The 21,683-nt window shown below is 37.8% G+C and overlaps 1 protein-coding gene across 1 annotated transcript in view; it reads right to left on the bottom strand.

The window, feature by feature from the left end:
* Nucleotides 1–21,226, bottom strand: part of LOC105185634 (serine protease persephone) — a 28,811-nt gene extending 7,585 nt beyond the window's left edge. The window contains exons 1-4 of the mRNA XM_025305042.1: nt 20,917–21,226; nt 10,372–10,656; nt 6,520–6,787; nt 72–337 (exon numbers count right to left, since the gene is read on the bottom strand). Coding sequence (XP_025160827.1) covers nt 72–337; nt 6,520–6,787; nt 10,372–10,656; nt 20,917–21,196 — 1,099 coding nt within the window. The 5' untranslated portion in view covers nt 21,197–21,226. The remainder of the gene's footprint in view (nt 1–71; nt 338–6,519; nt 6,788–10,371; nt 10,657–20,916) is intronic.
* Nucleotides 21,227–21,683: the final 457 nt, after the last annotated feature.

Raw genomic sequence — 21,683 nt, 5'->3', positions numbered from 1 at the left:
ATATAAGAAATTTACACAATTTCTGTTTTCTAGATCACATAATTATAAAAAAGTTTTATGTTATCTCTTACCCCAATCAACTAGCCCCCATCCAGTAGCAACTGCATGGCCATCAGTACCAATATCAGGCATGTCAACCGGGAGACATGCCGGCCTGGCCCATGCGTTATAGATAACTGGGGTTTCCAACTTCATTATGGCTATGTCGTGATACTCCGACGGCCTTTTATAATCAGGATGCGATATTCTTTCAACGATTCTGATGGTTTGCGGCCTTGCATCGTCATTCGTTTGCGCTAGATTCAGGTCACCGACTCGTGCCCACTTCGCGTCTCCCCTTTAAGATGGATGAAATGTATCAAGGTAAGTGCATTGAAGTTTAGAAGGAGGAAAAGATGACAACATATGATAACTAACATATATGTAATACATATATATTAGATGTACAAATGAATAATCTAATTTTTTCAGCTACATTCAAGGTTTATTTTAAAAGAAAGTAAATTAAATTGTTCAATCAAAGTATTCGCTGTTGCTTTCTATAAACCATCTTTTTTAAGCCATCTTTCAGGCAGCTGATGAATTCCATCTCGGAAAAATGTTATGTCCTTGGACACGATAAAGTCGTCAAGCCATTTTCGGATCTCATCCACTGATTGGAAGTGCATAACGGACAAGGCGTATTGCATCGACCGGAACAAATGATAATCGGATGGAGCAATGTCTGGTGAATACGCCAGCCATGCTGCAAGACGTCCCAGCCAAGACTCATTATGATGTCTTTTGTATTGGAAGCAATGTGTGGCCTGGCGTTGTCATGCAACAATTTCACTGGACGTTCTCCTTTGTCAGTATACGGGCGTTTTCGTTCCAATTCTTGACTCAAGCAGATTAATTGACGTTGGTAGCAGTCCGCAGTAACTGTTTCACCCGGTTCCAACAACTCATAATAAAGCACGCTCTTGATATCCCACCAAATGCAGAGAAGAACCTTCTTTCCGAAGCGATTGGGTTTTGCGACCGATTTTGATGATTCGCCGGGATTTACTCATGTTTTCTGCGTTTCGGATTGTCATAGAGTATCTATTTCTCATCGCCTGTAACGATTTTCCACAAGAAAGACTTTCGACGTTGCTTATTGAGAAGAGAAAGACACGCTGCCACTCGTTGATTTTTGTTGGTTTCGGTGAGTTTATGCGGAGCCCATTTTCCTTTCTTTCTGGATCTTTCCCATCTCATGTAGGCGTTTGGAAATCGTTTGCTGCGTTACTGCCAACTGTTCTGCAAGCTCTTTTTGTGTTTGTGCCCAATTCTCAGCGAGCAGTTGTCCCAAATCATCATTATCGCACTTCAGAGGGCCTCCAGGGCGTTGTTTGTCGATTAGAATGAAATTACCGCTTTTAAACCGCTTAAACCAAAATGCGCACACATCGTACGATACAACACCTTCGCCGAGAAAGGAACAAATCGATTCGCACGCTCTTGCAGCATTTTTTCCTTGTTGGAATTCGTAAAGAATGCAGTGTCGGATATGCACCTTATCTGTTGCCATTTTCGACTGTATTGAACTGAATACTTTTGAAGGTTATGTTGGACCTTTCGCCAAACTATATGTCCTTTTTAACAGCTATATGTCAACATTGCATAATCACAAAAAAGCGGGAAAATTTATTCAATTTAAAATTGATTTCATAACTGCTTAAAATAATTTGGATTATTCATTTGTACATCTAATATACTATACAATACATATCAGGTGTAGTAAAAAGAAATCCATTATTTTTCCAATAGATGGCTTTAGTTATCTGTATCTCGCGTTGTATAAGTCCGATCGGGTTCCACTAGATGGCGTTAGGAAGATGAGATTTCGTACTAAAAAAACTTTTTTGACAGTTTTGTGATTAGTTGACTCAGTTTTGTTTGAGCGCGCGTCAAAGATGAACACTAGCAAAAAGAAAATACGCTATATTTTACAGTTTTTCTTCGATAAAGGCGAAAACGCATGCCAGGCGGCTGAAAATGTGAATAGTGTTTATGGTCCTGATACTGTAACAGCCAATCACGCGCAATTTTGGTTTCATCGATTCCGGTCCGGTAATTTCGATGTCAAAGATGCACCACGCACTGGAAGGCCAATTGTCGAAAATATCGATAAAATCATGGACATTGTCGAGTCCGACCGTCATGTAAGCACTGTTTCGATTGCCCAAGAGCTAAAGATTGCACAAAAAACCGTTTGGAACCATTTGAATAAGGCTGGATACAAAAAGAAGCTCGATGTATGGGTGCCACACGAGTTAATGCAAAAAAACCTCATGGACCGAATTTCCATCTGCGAATCGCTGCTGAATCGCAACAAAATCGACCCATTTCTGAAGCGGTTGGTCACTGGTGATGAAAAGTGGATCACTTACGACAACGTCAAGCGAAAACGGTCGTGGTCGAATCGCGGTGAGCCGGCGGAAACGGTGGCCAAGCCAGGATTGACGGCCAGGAAGGTTTTGCTGTGTGTTTGGTGGGATTGGCAGGGAATTATTTACTATGAGCTGCTCCCCTACGGCAAAACTCTTAACTCGGAACTGTACTGTCAACAGTTGGACCGTCTGAAGGAAGCAATCGCCCAGAAGCGACCAGCTTTGGCCAATGGGAGAGGAATTGTGTTCCATCAGGACAACGCCAGGCCACACAGATCGATAGTGACTCGCCAGAAGCTCCGGGAACTTGGTTGGGAGGTTCTTATGCATCCACCTTATAGTCCGGACCTGGCACCAAGTGATTACCATCTGTTCCTATCCATGGCGAACAATTTTACTGGTGAAAAATTCGCTTCAAGAGAGGCTTGTGAAAATCGACTGTCTCAATTTTTTGCCAATAGGGACGAGGGCTTCTATGAGAGAGGTATAATGAAATTACCTTCAAAATGGTAACAAGTTATCGAACAAAACGGCGCATATTTGACCTAAATCGGATCATTCTAACTATGGTAATTAAAGCCTTCAATTTCATGCAAAAATAATGGATTTCTATTTACTACACCTGATATATACAGGGTGTCCCATTTTAATGTGCCACCCAAATAACTCTTTAGTATTGAAGTTTCAAGGAAAATGATCTGAATAAAAGTTGTAGGTATTTAAGTGAGCTACCTTGTGATGCCATTGACTTTGACCTTGATCTCTATTTTCAAGGTCATTTGAAGTTCAACTTGCGTTTTTTTAAATAAGAACTCTTATATTTTATTACACTGTCCTTTTCTACTAGTTAATTAGAAAAACTTTTGTCTAAAACATTTTTTCATTTGTCTGATTTTTTTAGATATTTAAGGAAAACTTGATAACTTTTTCAATATTTAACTTACGATATCTCGCTAACTATTTGTCGAAAGAAAAAGTGGTACCAGACTTTCTTGCTTTATTTAGTTTCAAGAATATATTGTTACAAGCGTCCTGATTTTTGTTAATTTGATGATTTTGAAATTTACAAAAGTTAGTAAGTTAACAAAAGTCAGGGCGCTATTGTAACAATATATTCTTGAGATTAAATAAAGCAAGAAAGTCTAATACTACTTTTTTCCGACAAATAGTTAGCGAGATATCGTAAGTTAAATATTGAAAAAGTTATCAAGTTTTCCTCAAATATCTCAAACAATATCAGACAAATAAAAAATGTTTTAGACAAAAGTTGTTCAGATTAACTAGTAGAAAAAACAGTGTAATAAAAAATAAGGGTTCCTATTTAAAAAACGCAAGTTGACTTTCAAATGACCTTGAAAATAGAGGTCAAGGTCAAAGTCAAGGTCATCATAAGATATCTCACTTAAATCCCTACAACTTTTATTCAGATCGTTTTCCTTGAATCTTCAATACTGAAGAGTTATTAGGGTGGTCCGTTACTTTTGGGACACCCTGTATAATATTGGGTTAAGTAAAATGTTTTGAGCGTTTTCCGCTAGATGGCTTTAGTGAGGTCATATCTCACGATGTATACGTCGCATCTGGTCATTCTATACTGCGACTTAAAGGTGACATAACGCTTTAAAAAAAGTTCTTTGACAGTTTTGTGTTTGGTGAAGCCAGTTGTGTGTTAGAGCGTTCCAAAATGGAGGTAAAAAAAGAGAAAATTCGATACATTCTTCAGTACCACTACGACCAAAGGAAAAATGCGGAGCAGGCGGCCAAAAAAATTTGTGCTGTTTATGGACCCAATACAGTATCGAATGCAACAGCAAAGCGGTGGTTCCAACGATTCCGTTCTGGTAATATGGACGTCGAAGATGAGACACGCTCTGGTAGGCCAATCGTCGAAAATGTCGATAAAATCATGGAAATCGTCAAGTCGGACCGGTATGCGAGCACTTATTCCATTGCCCAGGAACTGAAGATTAGCCAGGGAACCATTTGAAACCATTTGCATAAGGCTGGCCTCAAGAAGAAGCTCGATGTATGGGTGCCACACGAATTGACGCAAAAGAACCTTTTGGACCGAATTCATGCCTGCGATTCTTTGCTGAAACGTAATGAAATCGACCCATTTTTGAAGCGGATGGTGACTGGCGATGAAAAATGGGTCACATACGAGGACAACAGGCGAAAAAGATCGTGGTCCAAGCGCAGTGAGCCGGTCCAAACGATCGTCAAGCCCGGATTAGTGGCCAAGAAGGTTTTACTGTGTGTTTGGAGGGATTGGAAGGGAATCATCCACTATGAGCTGCTCCCATCGGGCCAATCACTCAATTCGGACCTACACTGTCAACAACTGACCAGATTGAAGCAGGCGATCGACGAGAAGCGGACAAAATTAGCCAATAGGAAGGGTGTTGTGTTCTATCAAGACAATGCCAGGCCGCACACATCTTTGACGACGCGCCAGAAGCTCCGAGAGCTTGGATGGGAGGTTATATCGCACCCGCCGTATAGCCCAGACCTGGCTCCAAGCGATTATCACTTTTTCAAGCATTTGCAAAATTTCTTGATGGTACAAAACTGGCCTCAAGAGATGCTTGTGAAAATGAGCTGGTCAAGTTTTTAACCAATAGGGACGAGGACTTCTTCAATCGCGGAATTATGAAATTGTCTTCAAAATGGACAGAAGGTATCGAACAAAACGGCTCATATTTGATCTAAATCCGATAATCTTAACTTTGTTAATTTCATCGTCGAAATAAAGAGGAAAAACGCCCAGAACTTTTTACTCCCCCAATATATCTACGAGGGTGGTCCGATAAGTATTTAGCCTACAAAAGAAAAACGAAAATTTTGGAAAAGTGGCGATTTATTTCTCAACATAGTCTCCTTTTAGCTCGATACACTTGACCCAGCGATGCTCCAACTTCTTTAACCCGTCTGAAAAATACGTTTTCTCGAGGTCTGCAAAGTAGGCCTCCGTGGCGGCGATGACTTCCTCATTCGACTCAAATTTCTGCCCGGCGAGTGACTTTTTCAAGTTTGGAAACAAAAAGAAGTCGCACGGGGCTAAATCTGGAGAATACGGTGGATGGGGCAGCATTTCGTAGCCCAATTCGACCAATTTGACCGTGGTGAGGGCGGAGGTGTGAGCCGGTGCGTTGTCATGGTGGAAGAGCACTTTTTTCTTCGCCAAATGAGGCCGTTTTTTCTGCAATTCGGCGTCGAATCGGCCCAATAATTCGGCATAGTACAGCCCTGTGACCGTTTTGCCCTTCTCCAGGTAGTCGATGTAGATCACACCTTGTGAATCCCAGAAAACGGTGGTCATCACCTTTCCGGCCGATAGGACAGTCTTCGCCTTCTTCGGAGCACGTTCGCCGGGTGAAGTCCACTGTTTGACTGTTCCTTGGTCTCTGGTGTGTACCAGTGGATCCATGTTTCGTCGACGGTCACGAAACGACGCAGAAACTCCTTCGGATTGCGCTTAAACAGCGTCAAACACTGCTCTGAAGTGGTCTCACGGTTGCGCTTGTTGTCCGGAATGAGCAAACGCGGCACCCATCGCGCCGACAGCTGTCTCATGCCCAAAATTTCATGCAGGATATGACCCATGCGGTTTTTTGAGATGCCTACTGTCTCAGCTATCTCGCGCACCTTCAATCGGCGGTCTGCCAATACGAGATCGTGGATTTTTGTCATGTTATCTTCCGTGGTAGCCGTTTTCGGGGCACCTGGGCGTGGCTCATCAAAAACCGACGTGCGACCACGTTGAAACTCGTTAAACCAATTTTTGACGGTCGCCATCGAAGGAGAAGAGTCACCGTACACAGCATCCAAGCGCTCTTTGATTTCGCTGCGCGATTTCCCTTTCAAAAACAAGAATCGAATCACCGACCGATATTGCTCTTTTTCCATTTTTCTAAAATCCGCGGACACGCCCGCTTCCACACGCGGTCAAAACAAAACTACGAGTCCGATTCGGCTGAAATTTCGACAGTAGCCGTCTACGAGAATGTACTACACGATAGTAAATTTCTCTTGCGATAGTGGCGCCATCGGGCGGTGAGGCTAAGTACTTATCGGACCGCCCTCGTATACATATACTTCGACTTACCAGGCTTGGCTATAAATACAATGAGCCGCTGTCAGTATCACTCTGTCGGAAATCAGGCTACCAGCACATAGCCACAGTATCTCATTCTCTGTATTTTGAAATCCGATGGCCGTCATATGCGGAAATTCTTTTGGCTCAGCTTTTTTACCACCGGGGATCAATTTACGCGTGCTCAGAGCGCACCTCGATATATTCACAGGACGTTGGCCCAGTAAAAGTGTAGGTGGTATTGCTATGCCGAAGACAGCTACCGCACTCTCCGCACATTCTATATAATGAAATTACATTGAAATAAATATACATATAGTAATCACTTACAAGAGTTACATCTGAAGGATTATTTTTATTTCAATACAGGGTGTTTGATAGCTGATCATGCAGACGAAAGTTGGAGATAGATTGGGTGTAGCCGAGAAGAAAAGTCATGTACCATAATGTCAAATTGGCAATAGTTATCGAGTTATTAATTAAAACATGTGGGCCAACGAGCGCGTAGAGAGCGGAGGGCGACCACAGTAAGCACATAGACATTTGATACACGCGGAGTCAGCGAGTGCCGGTAGGCGAGCGCGTGCGGCGAGGGGCAACGTAAACAACAAGAGGCGAACGCGCGCGACGAGGAGCGAGCGAGCGCGAACGACGAGGAGCGAGCCAGCGCAAGCGACAAGATGTGAGCGAGCGCGACGAAGAGCGAGCGCGACGAAGAGCGAGCGAGCACGAACGACGAGGAGCGAGCGAGCTATAAGGAAAAAGCTATAAAGAATAAGCTCGCTCGCTTCTCGTCGTGTGCGATCGCCTTTTGCCGCTTACGTTGCCCCTCGCCGCGCGCGCTTGCCTACCGACACTCACTGACTCCGCCTGTATCAAATGTCTACGTACTTACTGCGGCCGACCTCCGCTCTCTACGCGCTCGTTGGCTCACATGTTTTAATTAATAACTCGGTGACTATTGCCAATTTGACATTATGGTACATGACTTTTCTTCTCAGCTACACCCAATCTATCTCCAACTTTCGTCTGCATGATCAGCTATCAAACACCCTGTATATGAAATGTTTTCTATGATATACAGGGTGGTTAATTATAAGTTGCCAACCCGAAATGTGAAGGTAGATTGGGTTAAGATAAATATAAAAGTCCTATACCGTTTTACGAGATTCGTAATAATTATCGAGTTATTAATGACAGAAATCTGAGGAATGGGAGCGTGCCGACATAGATGATTGGAGAAGCGTTGCAGCTACTCAGGCCGCAGCGCGGCCCAGTTGATCCAGAAACTGTTGCCGGCGTGCGGCGAGGGGAAAGACAATGCGCTGCTATTCGTTGTTTTATCTCGCCCGACCTACGTCTCGCCGCACGCCGCCAACAGTTGCTGGGTCGAGTAGGCCGCACTGTGGTCTGAGTAGCTGCAATGCTTCTCCAATCATCTATGCCGGCGCGCTACCACTCCTCAGATTTCTGTCATTAATAACTCGATAATTATTGCGAATCTCGCAAAATGGTATGGGACTTTTATGTTTGTCTTAACCCAATCTACTTTCGCACTTCGGGTTGGCAACTTATAATCATCCACCTTGTATAAGGCTGCGCTAATAGAGGAGCTTAAAATAGTGGAAAAATGTTCTAATAAATATAGATCGAAAAATTAATATTGTCGATAGAATTGGTATTGTTGTATATTATAATTGTATTAATATTATTATAAATAATTTATTTCAATTCAAACAAATCACTCGCTTTTGGTGCTTTTGTACTTTCACAGTATCGTAAGAATAACATTGTATTAATAAAAAAAATGACAGAAATGCATTTTATGTATGACTGTGCATCAGAAGCGAATGAGTCAATTGCTTTAATTAAAATAAATAATTATTTATAACTCTGTCAATATTATTTTTTCGATCAATATTAGGACTTTTTTCTTCCATTTTATGAGTATAATCTGGCCTTAAAATCCTTTTCTTAAATATTCTGTATAATAGTCATATACAGGGTGTTTGATAGCTGATCATGCAGACGAAAGTTGTAGATAGATTGGGTGTAGCCGAGAAGGAAAGTCATGTACCATAATGTCAAATTGGCAATAGTTATCCAGTTATTAATTAACAGATGTGAGCCAACGAGCGCGTAGAGAGCGGAGGGCGACTGCAGTAAGCACATAGACATTTGATAGGCGGAGTCAGCGAGTGTCGGTAGGCGAGCGATATATCAATAATGAAAAAAATGCTGTTATACAAATACAATCGAAGTAAATGTATATACTTCTGGCAACACATAATGTTGTCGTTTTCTTTCTTTCTGAATAAAATTATTTCTTTTTTTATTTAACATTATTCTTTTTCCATGTATGTAATATACAGGGCGTTTGATAGCTGATCATGCAGACGAAAGTTGGAGATAGATTGGGTGTAGTCGAGAGAAAAAGTCATGTACCATAATGTCAAATTGGCAATAGTTACCGAGTTATTAATTAAAACATGTGAGCGCGAACGACGAGGAGCGAGCGAGCGCGAACGACGAGGAGCGAGCGAGCGCGAACGACGAGGAGCGAGCGAGCGCGAACGACGAGGAGCGAGCGAGCGCGAACGACGAGGAGCGAGCGAGCGCGAACGACGAGGAGCGAGCGAGCGCGAACGACGAGGAGCGAGCGAGCGCGAACGAGGAGGAGCGAGCGAGCGCGAACGACGAGGAGCGAGCGAGCGCGAACAACGAGGAGCGAGCGAGCGCGAACGACGAGGAGCGAGCGAGCGCGAACAACGAGGAGCGAGCGAGCGCGAACGACGAGGAGCGAGCGAGCGCGAACGACGAGGAGCGAGCGAGCGCGAACGACAAGAGGCGAGCGAACGCGACGAAGAGCGAGCGAGCGCGAACGACGAGGAACGAGCGAGCTGTAAGGAAAAAGCTATAAAGAAAAAGCTCGCTCGCTCCTCGTCGCGCGTGCTCGCCTCTTGTCGTTTACGTTGCCCCTCGCCGCGCGCGCTCGCCTACCGGCACTCGCTGACTCTGCCTGTATCAAATGACTACGTGCTTACTGCGGTCGCCCTCCGCTCTCTACGCGCTCGTTGGCTCACATGTTTTAATTAATAACTCGGTAACTATTGCCAATTTGACATTATGGTACATGACTTTTTCTCTCGACTACACCCAATCTATCTCCAACTTTCGTCTGCACGATAAGCTTTCAAACATCCTGTATAGATAATATTCATATATGATTTTTTTTTTCTCGAAATGTCTAGTTCAATACATTAGTCCACTCATACGCGAGAAGAATTCATCAAACTGAGTAAAAATACTCCTTGCAATTTTGTTCTTCAATTAAATTAAGGCTAAATTAAAGATAAATAAGTCTTTTTACTATTATTTTCTATCTCAACATGTAAATACGAATGGAAAATATAAAAATATATAAAAGATATAAATATATAAAAGAGGCAAAATTTGTTAACTGCTACAACTTTTTATTTTGATGATTGTTTTTATCTAAGTCCTAACTTTACTTAAGAATTGAAACTTATTTTTTCAAAATTCATATTGCCGAATTCAGATGTTATATATTATGTTTCAAAAAGTTGCAATACTTTTTTCACTGCACTCAGAACATGGCAGATGTCCAATGAGAAGAAAAACCTAATCTGTATGAATTTTCTATGAACAAATTATCCTGCTGCTAGCCATCGGCTATATTCAGAATTGCAGCTCAAAGTAGATGTTCAAATCGTTTTGAGAACGAATACGTACACGATTCTTTCTTAATTGCATCCATTAGCTAATTGTAGCATTAATTACTTACAGTTTCAACGTTTCTCGTATTATCCATCTTTCATTGAGAAATGAATTAGAATTACTTACTTGCTCGCGCTAATGATCCTCTGCTGCTGTCAAATATCAAAGTCCGCGGCGTGTTTATTCTTTCGGTGGAGCTTGTAGTTAGTTTTGACGTTATCTTTTCCGTGGTGATATCCTTTCCGTTTTCATTGTTTGTCGGGCAACAGACTATTGGTTTAAAATCTATATATCCGCATGTAGTTGGTGAGTTTCCGGCTAACAATGCGTCGTAAACTGGCGGGCAGTCTTCCAGGAACTTGCATACACCTGACGTCAAGAACCCGCTTGAATTGCTAATCGTACATCCTTCTGGAAATTACAAAAGTATCATTAGCGAACTTTAAAAAAACTTACTTTTAACATTTTGACAGTCGCTGCCATGTATATAACCATGTATATTTTTTTAACAATTATCACTTCATAAAAAAGTATTTGTCGACAATAGTTCTTAATAATAATAATAATAATAATAATAACATTACACATTAAAAGAAGTGTTCGTTTCCATAGAATAATATTTAAATTAAATAAATAAATAAGACAAAATAACTAGCAATTTGTATGCTTACAAGAAAATTGTTATCTCGTTTTATAACTTAACTTTCTTACATGAAGTAAATACTGTTTTACAATAAAAATATATATTTTTTAATCATAGTTCTTTTGATTTTGATTTTATCAGAAAAATTTATTCCAACTAAAAATGTAAATAATTCTTTTCATTAGTGATATTGTGTATTAAAATAAAATTTTCTTTGAATTAAAAACGCAGATTTTACAATTGAATTAAACTTTATTTATCTATCACTAATTAAACCTGTTTATTTATCACTAATTAAAATTTTATTTATTTATCATTAATTAAAAGTTTTATTTTTTTTTAAATATTCTTCTGATAGCATTCATCTTTTTTTTTTTAATATTGTTTTTGTTTTAATATGTAATATCAAAACTGAAAGTAAGTACTTCAGTTAAAATCAATTCTTAATATAAAATATTTTAGTTAAATATACAAATTTTGCAAGGACGAAAATAAAGATATGGAATTCTAAATAAGTAAATATATTACGTTATTTCTTTTCAGTTGCGTTATACTCAACGATTGTCTTTTAGGTATAATTTTTACACTATAACATAAAAATGAATTAATTCCAATTATATAATATGCAACATACTACAGAATATAAAGAAGTGAACATAGATGAATGTGCATATGTAACAAATGTAACATGTGCGCGTCGAAATTTGTGCAAAAGTTTTCCAAGTTTCTCAAGCATATTTTTAGGATTAAATATATGTGAAATCTATGTTTAGTATAATATTAAAGATATAACTTAATACAAGGTCAAGCTGAATTAACATAGCCACAATGCATAAATTAAAGAAACAGAAATTTTTTTATTTCTGCAGACGCAAGCGCGCGTGTATAAATATAGCATATTATTCACAATTGTGATTAAGAAAATGCAATAAAGTTTAATTTAAATTATGGAGTACTATAATATAGAGAAACACAATATTTAGAGATATAAAATGCAATTGTATAACACGCCACACAATGTTTTCAAGTTCAATAAAATATTTTTTTTATATATCGTAAAATATCGCTTTTACATTATCTTTAATATATATGAATTGTAATTTATTTAACTAAAATTATTTTAGTTTTAATTGGTTTTTTATACTGTAACAACTGTAACAAAACGATATACATACACCAGAGGTTTCACAGAAACCTCTGGTGGAGCATATTGTTAATGTAGGGCATATTATCTGATTTTATATTCAATATGTTTCTCTATATTATACTGTTTCATAATTTATATTAAACTCTGTTACATTTTTTTAATCACATATATCAAGATTAGAGACATCCTTAGATGTTCTTAAAAAAAAATTTACTGATGTTATCTTTATGTTCTTGTCGAAAAAGAGAAAATAACAAAATTATATACATATGTATAATCTTTATCATACGAAATTTTTTTTTTAATCTGCTTAACATGCTTATAAACTTACACAAGCCTTATTATGCTAGGTTCATTCCAATTTACGTATATGCGTGTATTTATCTATAACAATTTTCAAATTACGTGCATTTTCCAAACGATTTCTGAGAATTACGAATTTATTCTTCTTGTCTCTCTCGTTCAACTGTCAAATTATGCGATTAACTGTTGTGGCACTTGGATTCAAAACAATTAATTTCACTAGTCATAAAACTGTCTATGAGATGGTCTTTAATTATTGAACAGATCCTATTGAAACTAGTATCCTCTCGTTGTATTATAATTATAATAATATGAATGTTAGTAATGTATAGTAATATGTAGAATATGTATAGAATAATGTATAGTAATGTATAGTTAGTAACATATAGAAATAACACGTATAGAGGACTAGTTTCAGAGGTAGAAATTTTTTTGGAAACTAAGGTGCATTTCACAGTTCTTATAGAATTGACAGTCTTGTCGCATATACTGACGTAGTTAGTGTGCTTCGATGAGTGAGGCAAGGGGGAAAAAGTAAACGTAGCTTTTAAAAATCATGTTGAAAATGATAGAACTTCGAGCATTGCTATAAATAAATGTACGCATATGCCTGAAACTGAATCACATGTTTGCTCGACATTGATAAATCAAATATTTTTAGTTAACCTTTTCGATGCATTTAATTTCGTTTAAAATGTGGTAGCCACTTCGGTATAATTTTAAGCATACATTGAAGATAGATATTGAGCTATTCATTCTGTTAACAGATATCATGCTTTTTTAGTACATTTGAAAATATCGGTTTCTCTTCTAAAAAAATATTGGGGACTTGAATAAGTTCTCGCTGTTTCCTGACAGATGGTGTTATCTTAACCTTTTTGCATCGGGCAATACTACAGCCAACTTCATCGTGAAGCTCCACTATTAGGCTCGAAGTGACAGTATATGTTATTCTGCCGCAGCGTAAACAACATATTTTTTCATAGCGTTGAACATGTCGAATTTCGTGCCAAAAAAGAGTATTTGCGGGGAATTTTACTGCATTACTTTTAAAAAAAAAATCTGCAACTGAAGTACATAGAATTATTGTGGAGACTTACGGTGACCATGCTCTGTTGGAAACAACATGTAGAGATTGATTTAGACGCTTTAAAAATAATGATTTTGATGATATGTGATGATAAATGATTTTGAAGATAAAGAACGCTCTGGCGCACCGAAAAAGTTTGAAGACGAAGAATTGGAAGTATTACTCGGTGAAGACCCATGTCAGACGCAAAATGAACTTGCAGAATCATTAGGAGTTGATCACACAACAGTTGCCAAACATTTAAAAGCATTAGGAATGATTCAAAAGCAAGGAAATTGGATGCAGTACGAATTGAAGCCGAGAGACGTCGAATGGCGTTTTTTCACGTATGAACAGCTGCTCCAACGACAGAAAAGGAAAGGATTTTTGCATCGTATCGTGACTGGCGATGAAAAGTGGATACACTACAATAACCCAAAGCGTAGAAAATCGTGGGATAAGCCCGGCCATGCATCAACGTTGACGGCAAAACCAAATACCCATGAGTCCAAGCTCATGCTCTGTATTTGGTGGGATCAGCTCGGTGTAGTATATTATGAGCTCCTCAAACCCAACGAAACCATCACGGGAGATCGCTATCGACTACAATTGATTGATTGATTGATGTGTTTGAGCCGAGCATTGAAGGAAAAACGGCCGCAATACGAGGAGAGATACGACAAAATAATTTTGCAGCATGACAACGCTCCGCCACATGTTGCAAAATCGGTCAAAACCACTTGGAAACGCTCAAATGGGAAGTCTTACTCCACCTGTCGTATTTACCGGACATTGCTCCTTCCGATTACCACTTATTCCGATCGATGACTCATGGCTTGGCTGAGCAGTACTTCCATTCTTATGAAGATGCCAAAAAATGGGTCAATTCGTGGATAATCTCAAAAGTTGAGTCGTTCTTTCGACATGGTATTCGTATGCTGTCAGAAAGATGGGAGAAAGTAGTGGCTAGTGATGGACAATATTTTCAATGACATGTTCTTTACTAATTTTTTTAAATAAAGCATTTATTTTCACGAAAAAACAGTGAGAACTTATTCAAGTCCCCAATATATGCATCATAATCTTCTCGCGATTCTTAATAATTACGAGATATCAGCTAATCTGTTAAAAACAGAAAAAATCATGAGTTTCATTCACTGAATGAAAATCATATACTTTTGTTAAGAAAGAAGGAAAAAGGAAGAGAAAGAGAGAGAGAGAGAGAGAGAGAGAGAGAGAGAGAGAGAGAGAGAGAGAGAGGGAGAGAGAGAGAGGGAGAGAGGGAGAGGGAGAGAGGGAGAGAGGGAGAGAGGGAGAGAGAGAGAGAGGGAGAGAGGGAGAGAGGGAGAGAGGGAGAGAGGGAGAGAGGGAGAGAGGGAGAGAGGGAGAGAGGGAGAGGGTGATAGGGGATAGGGGAGAGGGGGTGATGGGAAAAGGGGGAGAGGGTGGAGGGGGAGGGGGAGAGGGAGAGGGGGAGGGGAGAGGGGGAGGGGAGAGGGGGAGAGGGAGAGAGTGAGAGAGGGAGAGAGGGAGAGGAGGGAGAGAGGGGGAGGGGAGAGGGGAGAGAGAGAGAGAGAGAGAGAGAGAGAGAGAGAGAGAGAGAGAGAGAGAGAGAGAGAGAGAGAGAGAGAGAGAGAGAGAGAGAGAGAGAGAGAGAGAGAGAGCAGAGAAAAAAATATATATGGGGCATTCTCTGTCACATCTGACACTCCCTTTGTCCAAAAATTGGAGCAACAAAAAACTGTATCCGGGCTCATTTTGAAGCTATGGATGTGTACTTTCGTTTAAACCGCAGCCTGTTCAGAAAATCAATGTGACGGTTCCAATATGGCGGCTTGTAGTCGGAAAAATTAATAGGAAATTTATTATTTATTAAATGGCTAGCATTTAGATCTTGGACAAAATTAAGTGGACAAACAGAAAATTTTATATTCAAAGTGGAACAATATAAACAAACGTTGAGCTTTATTTAATATGTGATCTTATTACATCCTCAGTGTACGTTGATCCTTGTACCAGTACAATCAAAGTTAATAAACAGATATGTCTAACAAGGGGAAGGCACGTACGAGATCTCACGGATCGGGATGAATCTTTTTGAGGTTATTCCACAACGGTAATAAACCTTCTGTGTAAAAGGATTTGTTTCAACATATCTTTGTCTCGGAGAAAAAAAATGCAATATTTACGTCTCCTATTCCAGCGGCGGATAGGCTAAGTGTGAAGCGAGGCTCTCAAGTCAGCTTCAGTAACTGCAGCGGCTGAATGCGGCGTGTCAACTTTTTGGCTCGAGTTCGATCCTCGGGCCACCAAATTTTTTTTTCGTTTTGTTTTTTTTCATTTTAATAGCACGAAACGGATACGCTAAACAAAGTATGAGAAAGGAATGTATTAAATGGTTATTATATTTAATAGGTATCAATTATATTTCACAAAACATTAAAAGTGTTTTGTGAAATAATGTGAAAATTAAATTTATGCTGGTTTTCCCACTCTCTAAAATTTCATGTAATATTTCGTACTGTATACATTTCCAACGAAAATTCTAAAGGAAAGGAAGAAAATGAACAAAACGATCCAAGGTCGGCCAGTTTCAAAGCCTGCAATGGTTCCTTTTATTCGGACCGAGTGTTCTGTTTGAACTGCGTCTCTCTAACAATGAATAGTATCCCTTTCTAAACGCCATCCCTTCCTAAACAACATCCCTTCCTAAACGGCATCCCTTCTACCTTCTTCAACGTTTCTTTTTAGAACGGCGTTCCTGCTTGAATATTGGAAGGGACATGTAGAATATTCTAGTTTGGTTTGCTCACTCATAGCGAACAGACGCATTTTCGTGATAGAATGGAGATAGAAATAAGTGATATGCCAACTATGGATTCGCAGTGTTCCATAAGCGGAGTTACTGAAGAAAGAGAGTCACACTTTCTTGGTGTGTACAATAACGCTGACATAGATGGTGCTATTAAACTAGAATATTAAATATTAAATATTAAATAAATAAATAATAATTATTATTTAAATAATAATAATTATTAAATAAATGAATAAATATTAAATATTAAATATTAAATATTAAATATTTAATATTAAACTAGAATATTCTACATGTCCCTTCCAATATTCAAGCAGGAACGCCGTTCTAAAAAGAAACGTTGAAGAAGGTAGAAGGGATGCCGTTTAGGAAGGGATGTTGTTTAGGAAGGGATGGCGTTTAGAAAGGGATACTATTCATTGTTAGAGAGACGCAGTTCAAACAGAACACTCGGTCCGAATAAAAGGAACCATTGCAGGCTTTGAAACTGGCCGACCTTGGATCGTTTTGTTCATTTTCTTCCTTTCCTTTAGAATTTTCGTTGGAAATGTATACAGTACGAAATATTACATGAAATTTTAGAGAGTGGGAAAACCAGCATAAATTTAATTTTCACATTATTTCACAAAACACTTTTAATGTTTTGTGAAATATAATTGATACCTATTAAATATAATAACCATTTAATACATTCCTTTCTCATACTTTGTTTAGCGTATCCGTTTCGTGCTATTAAAATGAAAAAAAACAAAACGAAAAAAAAATTTGGTGGCCCGAGGATCGAACTCGAGCCAAAAAGTTGACACGCCGCATTCAGCCGCTGCAGTTACTGACTTGAGAGCCTCGCTTCACACTTAGTCTATCCGCCGCTGGAATAGGAGACGTAAATATTGCATTTTTTTTCTCCGAGACGAAGAGGTGTTGAGACAAATCCTTTTACACAGAAGGTTTATTACCGTTGTGGAATAACCTCAAAAAGATTCGTCCCGATCCGTGAGATTTCGTACGTGCCTTCCCCTTGTAAGCAAAAAAGAAAAGTTTTCCGTTCATCTGCGAAATCTAATTATTTCAGACTACAAAAATAAGCTAAGTTAGCGTAAAACAGCCGAAAAATATAAAATTTGGAAAAGCGCAGTTCATAAAATTTATACAAAATATTTACAATATAACACTGTCGAAAATGTATATGGTCGGAAATGGAGACGTAATACAAGTACATACGATGACAGAAGAATTGTGAGAGAAGCTCAACATAACTCATCGACAACGTCACAAAACATTGTTGAACACAATTAAACTACAATTAAACATATCTCCAAGAACTGTGGGATGAAAATTAAAAGAAGTGGGTTTAAAAAGTTGGGTATGTAGACGTAAATCATACATTAATAAAGTGCATAAAAAGAAACGTTTAGCTTTTGCAAAAAAATATGTAAATAAGCCATTATTATTTTGGAAACGAATAATATGGAGTGATAAAAGTAAATTTGAATTATTGAATAAAAAAAAAGAGTGCAGACGTATGGGGAGAGGATGAATAAAGAAGTAATATGTTGTACCAACAGTCAAGTATAGAGGAGGTGGAATAATGATATAGGCTTGTTTTTCGTAGTATGGGATTGGAAATTTAGTAGCTATAGAATCATGAATGCTGAAAATATATTAACATTTTAAATGAAAATTTAGAAGAATCAATTCTAAAAATGGATCTTGATAAGGAATGGATGTTTCCGCAAGACAATGATTCGAAGCACACAGCAAAGAAAACGAAACAATTTTTCCAGAATTATAAAATAGAAGTTCTTGAATGATCTCCACAAAGTCCGGACCTTAACCCAATCGAAAATTTATGGAGTTTACTGGATGCAGAGATTCTATTAGAAAAACGCAATAATAAAGAAGAGTTTTTTTTTTAATAAATTGTAATTAAAATTTCAAAGAATTGATAAATCTGGAAAAACTTGTTGAAACTATACCACAATGTTTATAAGCAGTAATAAAAGCAAAAGGCTATAATACAAAGTATTAATACTTATTTTGTATAAAGCGTCCACTTAATTTTGATATGTGCAGTTTTATGTTATTATCATTAATCAATAAAAATTCTAATATATTATTTGTTACAATTGGTTTTTTTATATTTTGTCAAATTATACTTCGTTAATTTAAGTAAGCAATAAAGGTTTGATTTTTTGACATTATTAGTTAAATTAACCCTTTGTGGTCGATGCCGTCACAGTGGCAGCATTGGCAGCAGTGGCAAGTCGTCGTAGAAGTCGATGCCGCCAAGCTGGCATTCATGACCGCCTGACGTGCGGCACGGCGAACGAGGCTAGCGATAATGAAAGAAAACTATTCTCTCGATTCAAATGTTTAGATCAACTTACAGATATCAATGTTTATCGATCTCTTCGAAATCTGCCGACCTCAAAGGGTTAAATTAACCTTTTGTTATTTATGATCCTGTCCACTTAATTTTGTCCACGTTTGTATACATATATTGTATATATATTAGGATGTCTCAAATGTACTGGACTACCATAATAACTCTTCAGTATTGAAGTTTCAAGGAAAATGATCTGAATAAAAGTTGTAGGGGTTTAAGTGAGCTATCTTATGATGACTTCGACTTTGACCTCGACCTCTATTTTCAAGGACATTTGAAAGTCAACTAGCATTTTTTAAATAGGAACCCTTATTTTTTATTATACTGTTTTTTTCTACTAGTTAATTTGAACAACTTTTGTCTAAAATATTTTTTTATTTGTCTAATATTTTTTGAGATATTTGAGGAAAACTTGATAACTTTTTCAATATTTAACTTACGATATCTCGCTAATTATTTGTCGGAAGAAAAACTGGTACTAGACTTTCTTGCTTTATTTAGTTTCAAGAATATATTGTTACAATAGCGCCCTGATTTTTGTTAATTTGATGATTTTGAAATTTCCAAAAATCAGTACGTTAACAAAAGTCAAGGCGCTATTGTAACAATATCTTCTTGAGACTAAATAAAGCAAGAAAGTCTAGTACTACTTTCTTTTCCGACAAATAGTTAGCGAGATATCGTAAGTTAAATATTGAAAAAGTTATTAAGTTTTCCTAAAATATCAGACAAATAAAAAAATGTTTTAGACAAAAGTTGTTCAAATTAACTAGTAGAAAAAAACAGTGTAATAAAAAATAAGGGTTCTTATTAAAAAAATGCAAGTTGACTTTCAAATGACCTTGAAAATAGAGGTCGAGGTCAAAGTCAAGGTCATCATAAGATATCTCACTTAAATCCCTATAACTTTTATTCAGATTATTTTCCTTGAAACTTCAATACTGAAGAGTTATTAGGATGGTCCGTTACTTTTGAGACATCCTGTATATCTAATAAATATATATATACATATATATATTAGGTATACAAATAAATAATTCAAATTTTTTAAGCGATTAAGAAATTAAATTTCAAAAGATCAAATTTTTTAGCTCTTTTACGGTTACGTAGTGTTGACATGTAGCAATTAAAAATTACATTTAGTATGGTGGAAGACTCAATATAACCTCAAAAATTATTCAGTTCAATACAATCAAAAATCAATCAAAAAGGTGCGTATCTGACATTGCATTCTTTACGAATTCCAACAAGGGAAAAAATGCTGTAAAAGCATGCAAATCGATTTGTTCTTTTCTCGGCGAAGATGTTGTACCGTACGATATGTGTGCATTTTGATTTGAACGGTTTAAAAGCGGCGATTTCAATCTGAGTGACAAAGAACGTCCTAGAGGCTTTCGGAAATGGATGATTTGGAGCAACTGTTCGCTGAGAATTCAATACAAGCGCAAAAAGAGCTTGCAGAACAGTAAGGAGTAACGCAACAAATTATTTTCAAACGCATATATGAGATGAGGAAGATTCAGAAAGGAGGAAAATGGGTTTCGCATGAACTTACTGAAGTCAACAAAAATCAAGGAGTCGCTCTGTGTCTTCCTTCTCAAAAAGCAGCATAGAAAATCTTTCTTATGGAAAATTGTTACGGGCGATGAGAAGTGGATATCGTATGACTATCCGAAATGCAGAAAGTCATGGGTAAATCCCGACGAACCATCAACATCGGTTGCAAAGCCAAAACACCTCGGAAAGAAGATTCTGCTCTGCATTTGATGGGATATGAAGGGCGTGATTTACTATAAGCTATTAAGAGTGAATGAAACAAACAACTGCGGACCGCTAATAACATGTATTAATCCGTTTGAGATAAGAGTTAGAACGAAAACACTCTATAGTGGCAAAGGAGAACGTCCTGTGAAATTGTTGCGATAACACTAGGCCACACATTATTTCTACGACATCATAATGAGTCTTTTAAAATGGTCCCTAGCTGGGACATCTCGCAGCACCCGGCGTATTCACCAGGCATCGCTCCTACCATTACCACTTGTTTCGGTCGACGCAATGTGCCTTGTCCGATACGCACTTCAAATCAATGGATGAGATCCGAAAATGGCTTGACGACTTTATCATGACCCAAAGATACAATTTTCTGACATGGAATTCATCAGCTGCCTGAAAGATGGCTTAAAGTTATAGAAAACAACGACGAATACTTTCATTGACAAATTTTACTTTCTTTTAAAATAAACCTTGAATTTTGCTGAAAATTTTAAATTATTCATTTGTATACTTAATACACATGATTACCTACCTCCAACAATCTTCGCATATATCGGTGACAGGATTAACGACAATAACGTCAGTAACGTCAGTAGGAAGGTTGCCACGCCAGTTGACATTCTTAATAATAGCCTTGGTCGCAGGTTTCTGGTTCCAAGGACTCTCCGCGGCAGAAGATATACCTCGTCTAACTTGTCCGCTCGCTCATATCCATTTGCTATCAATTTTCCTGGTTCCCACCATGTCGCAAACAGTTCCATGATAGAAGTGGTGGTGGAGTGTGAGATCATCTCATGTAAGCCTTTTTTCATTTCTCGTTCCAAGCTATATCGGATGTTTCAGATCACCCGGATCATCCGATTTTTTCGTTAACGCAACATTTTAGAGAAAAATATTTCAGACAAAAGTGGTAGAGCTTCAAAGGATCTATTTATTGATGCTATGAATTTGACCTTGAGATAACCTTGAAAAGTCCAGTCAAGATCAACATAAAAATCTGAAATGACTGCGATTTTTTATTACACCGTCTTTTTCCACCAATTAATTTGGACAACTTTTATCTAAAATATTTTTCATTTGCCTAATATTTTTCTAGATATTGAAGGAAAACTTGACAACTTTTTCAATATTTAACTTACGATATTTCGCTAACTAGTTGTCGGAAGAAAAAGTGGTACTAAAGTTTTTTGCTCTATTTAGTCTCAAGAATATATTTTTACAATAGTGCCCTGACTTTTGTTAACTTGCTGATTTTTGGAAATTTCAAAATCATCAAATTAACCAAATTCAGGGCGCTAT

This window comes from Harpegnathos saltator, unplaced genomic scaffold (genome assembly GCF_003227715.2).
Source record: "Harpegnathos saltator strain DR-91 unplaced genomic scaffold, Hsal_v8.6 scaffold67, whole genome shotgun sequence".
In the NCBI taxonomy this organism is placed as follows: Eukaryota; Metazoa; Arthropoda; class Insecta; order Hymenoptera; family Formicidae; genus Harpegnathos; species Harpegnathos saltator.
The sequence above is the reverse complement of the archived record's forward strand: the minus strand, read 5'-3'. Positions and strand labels throughout refer to the sequence as shown.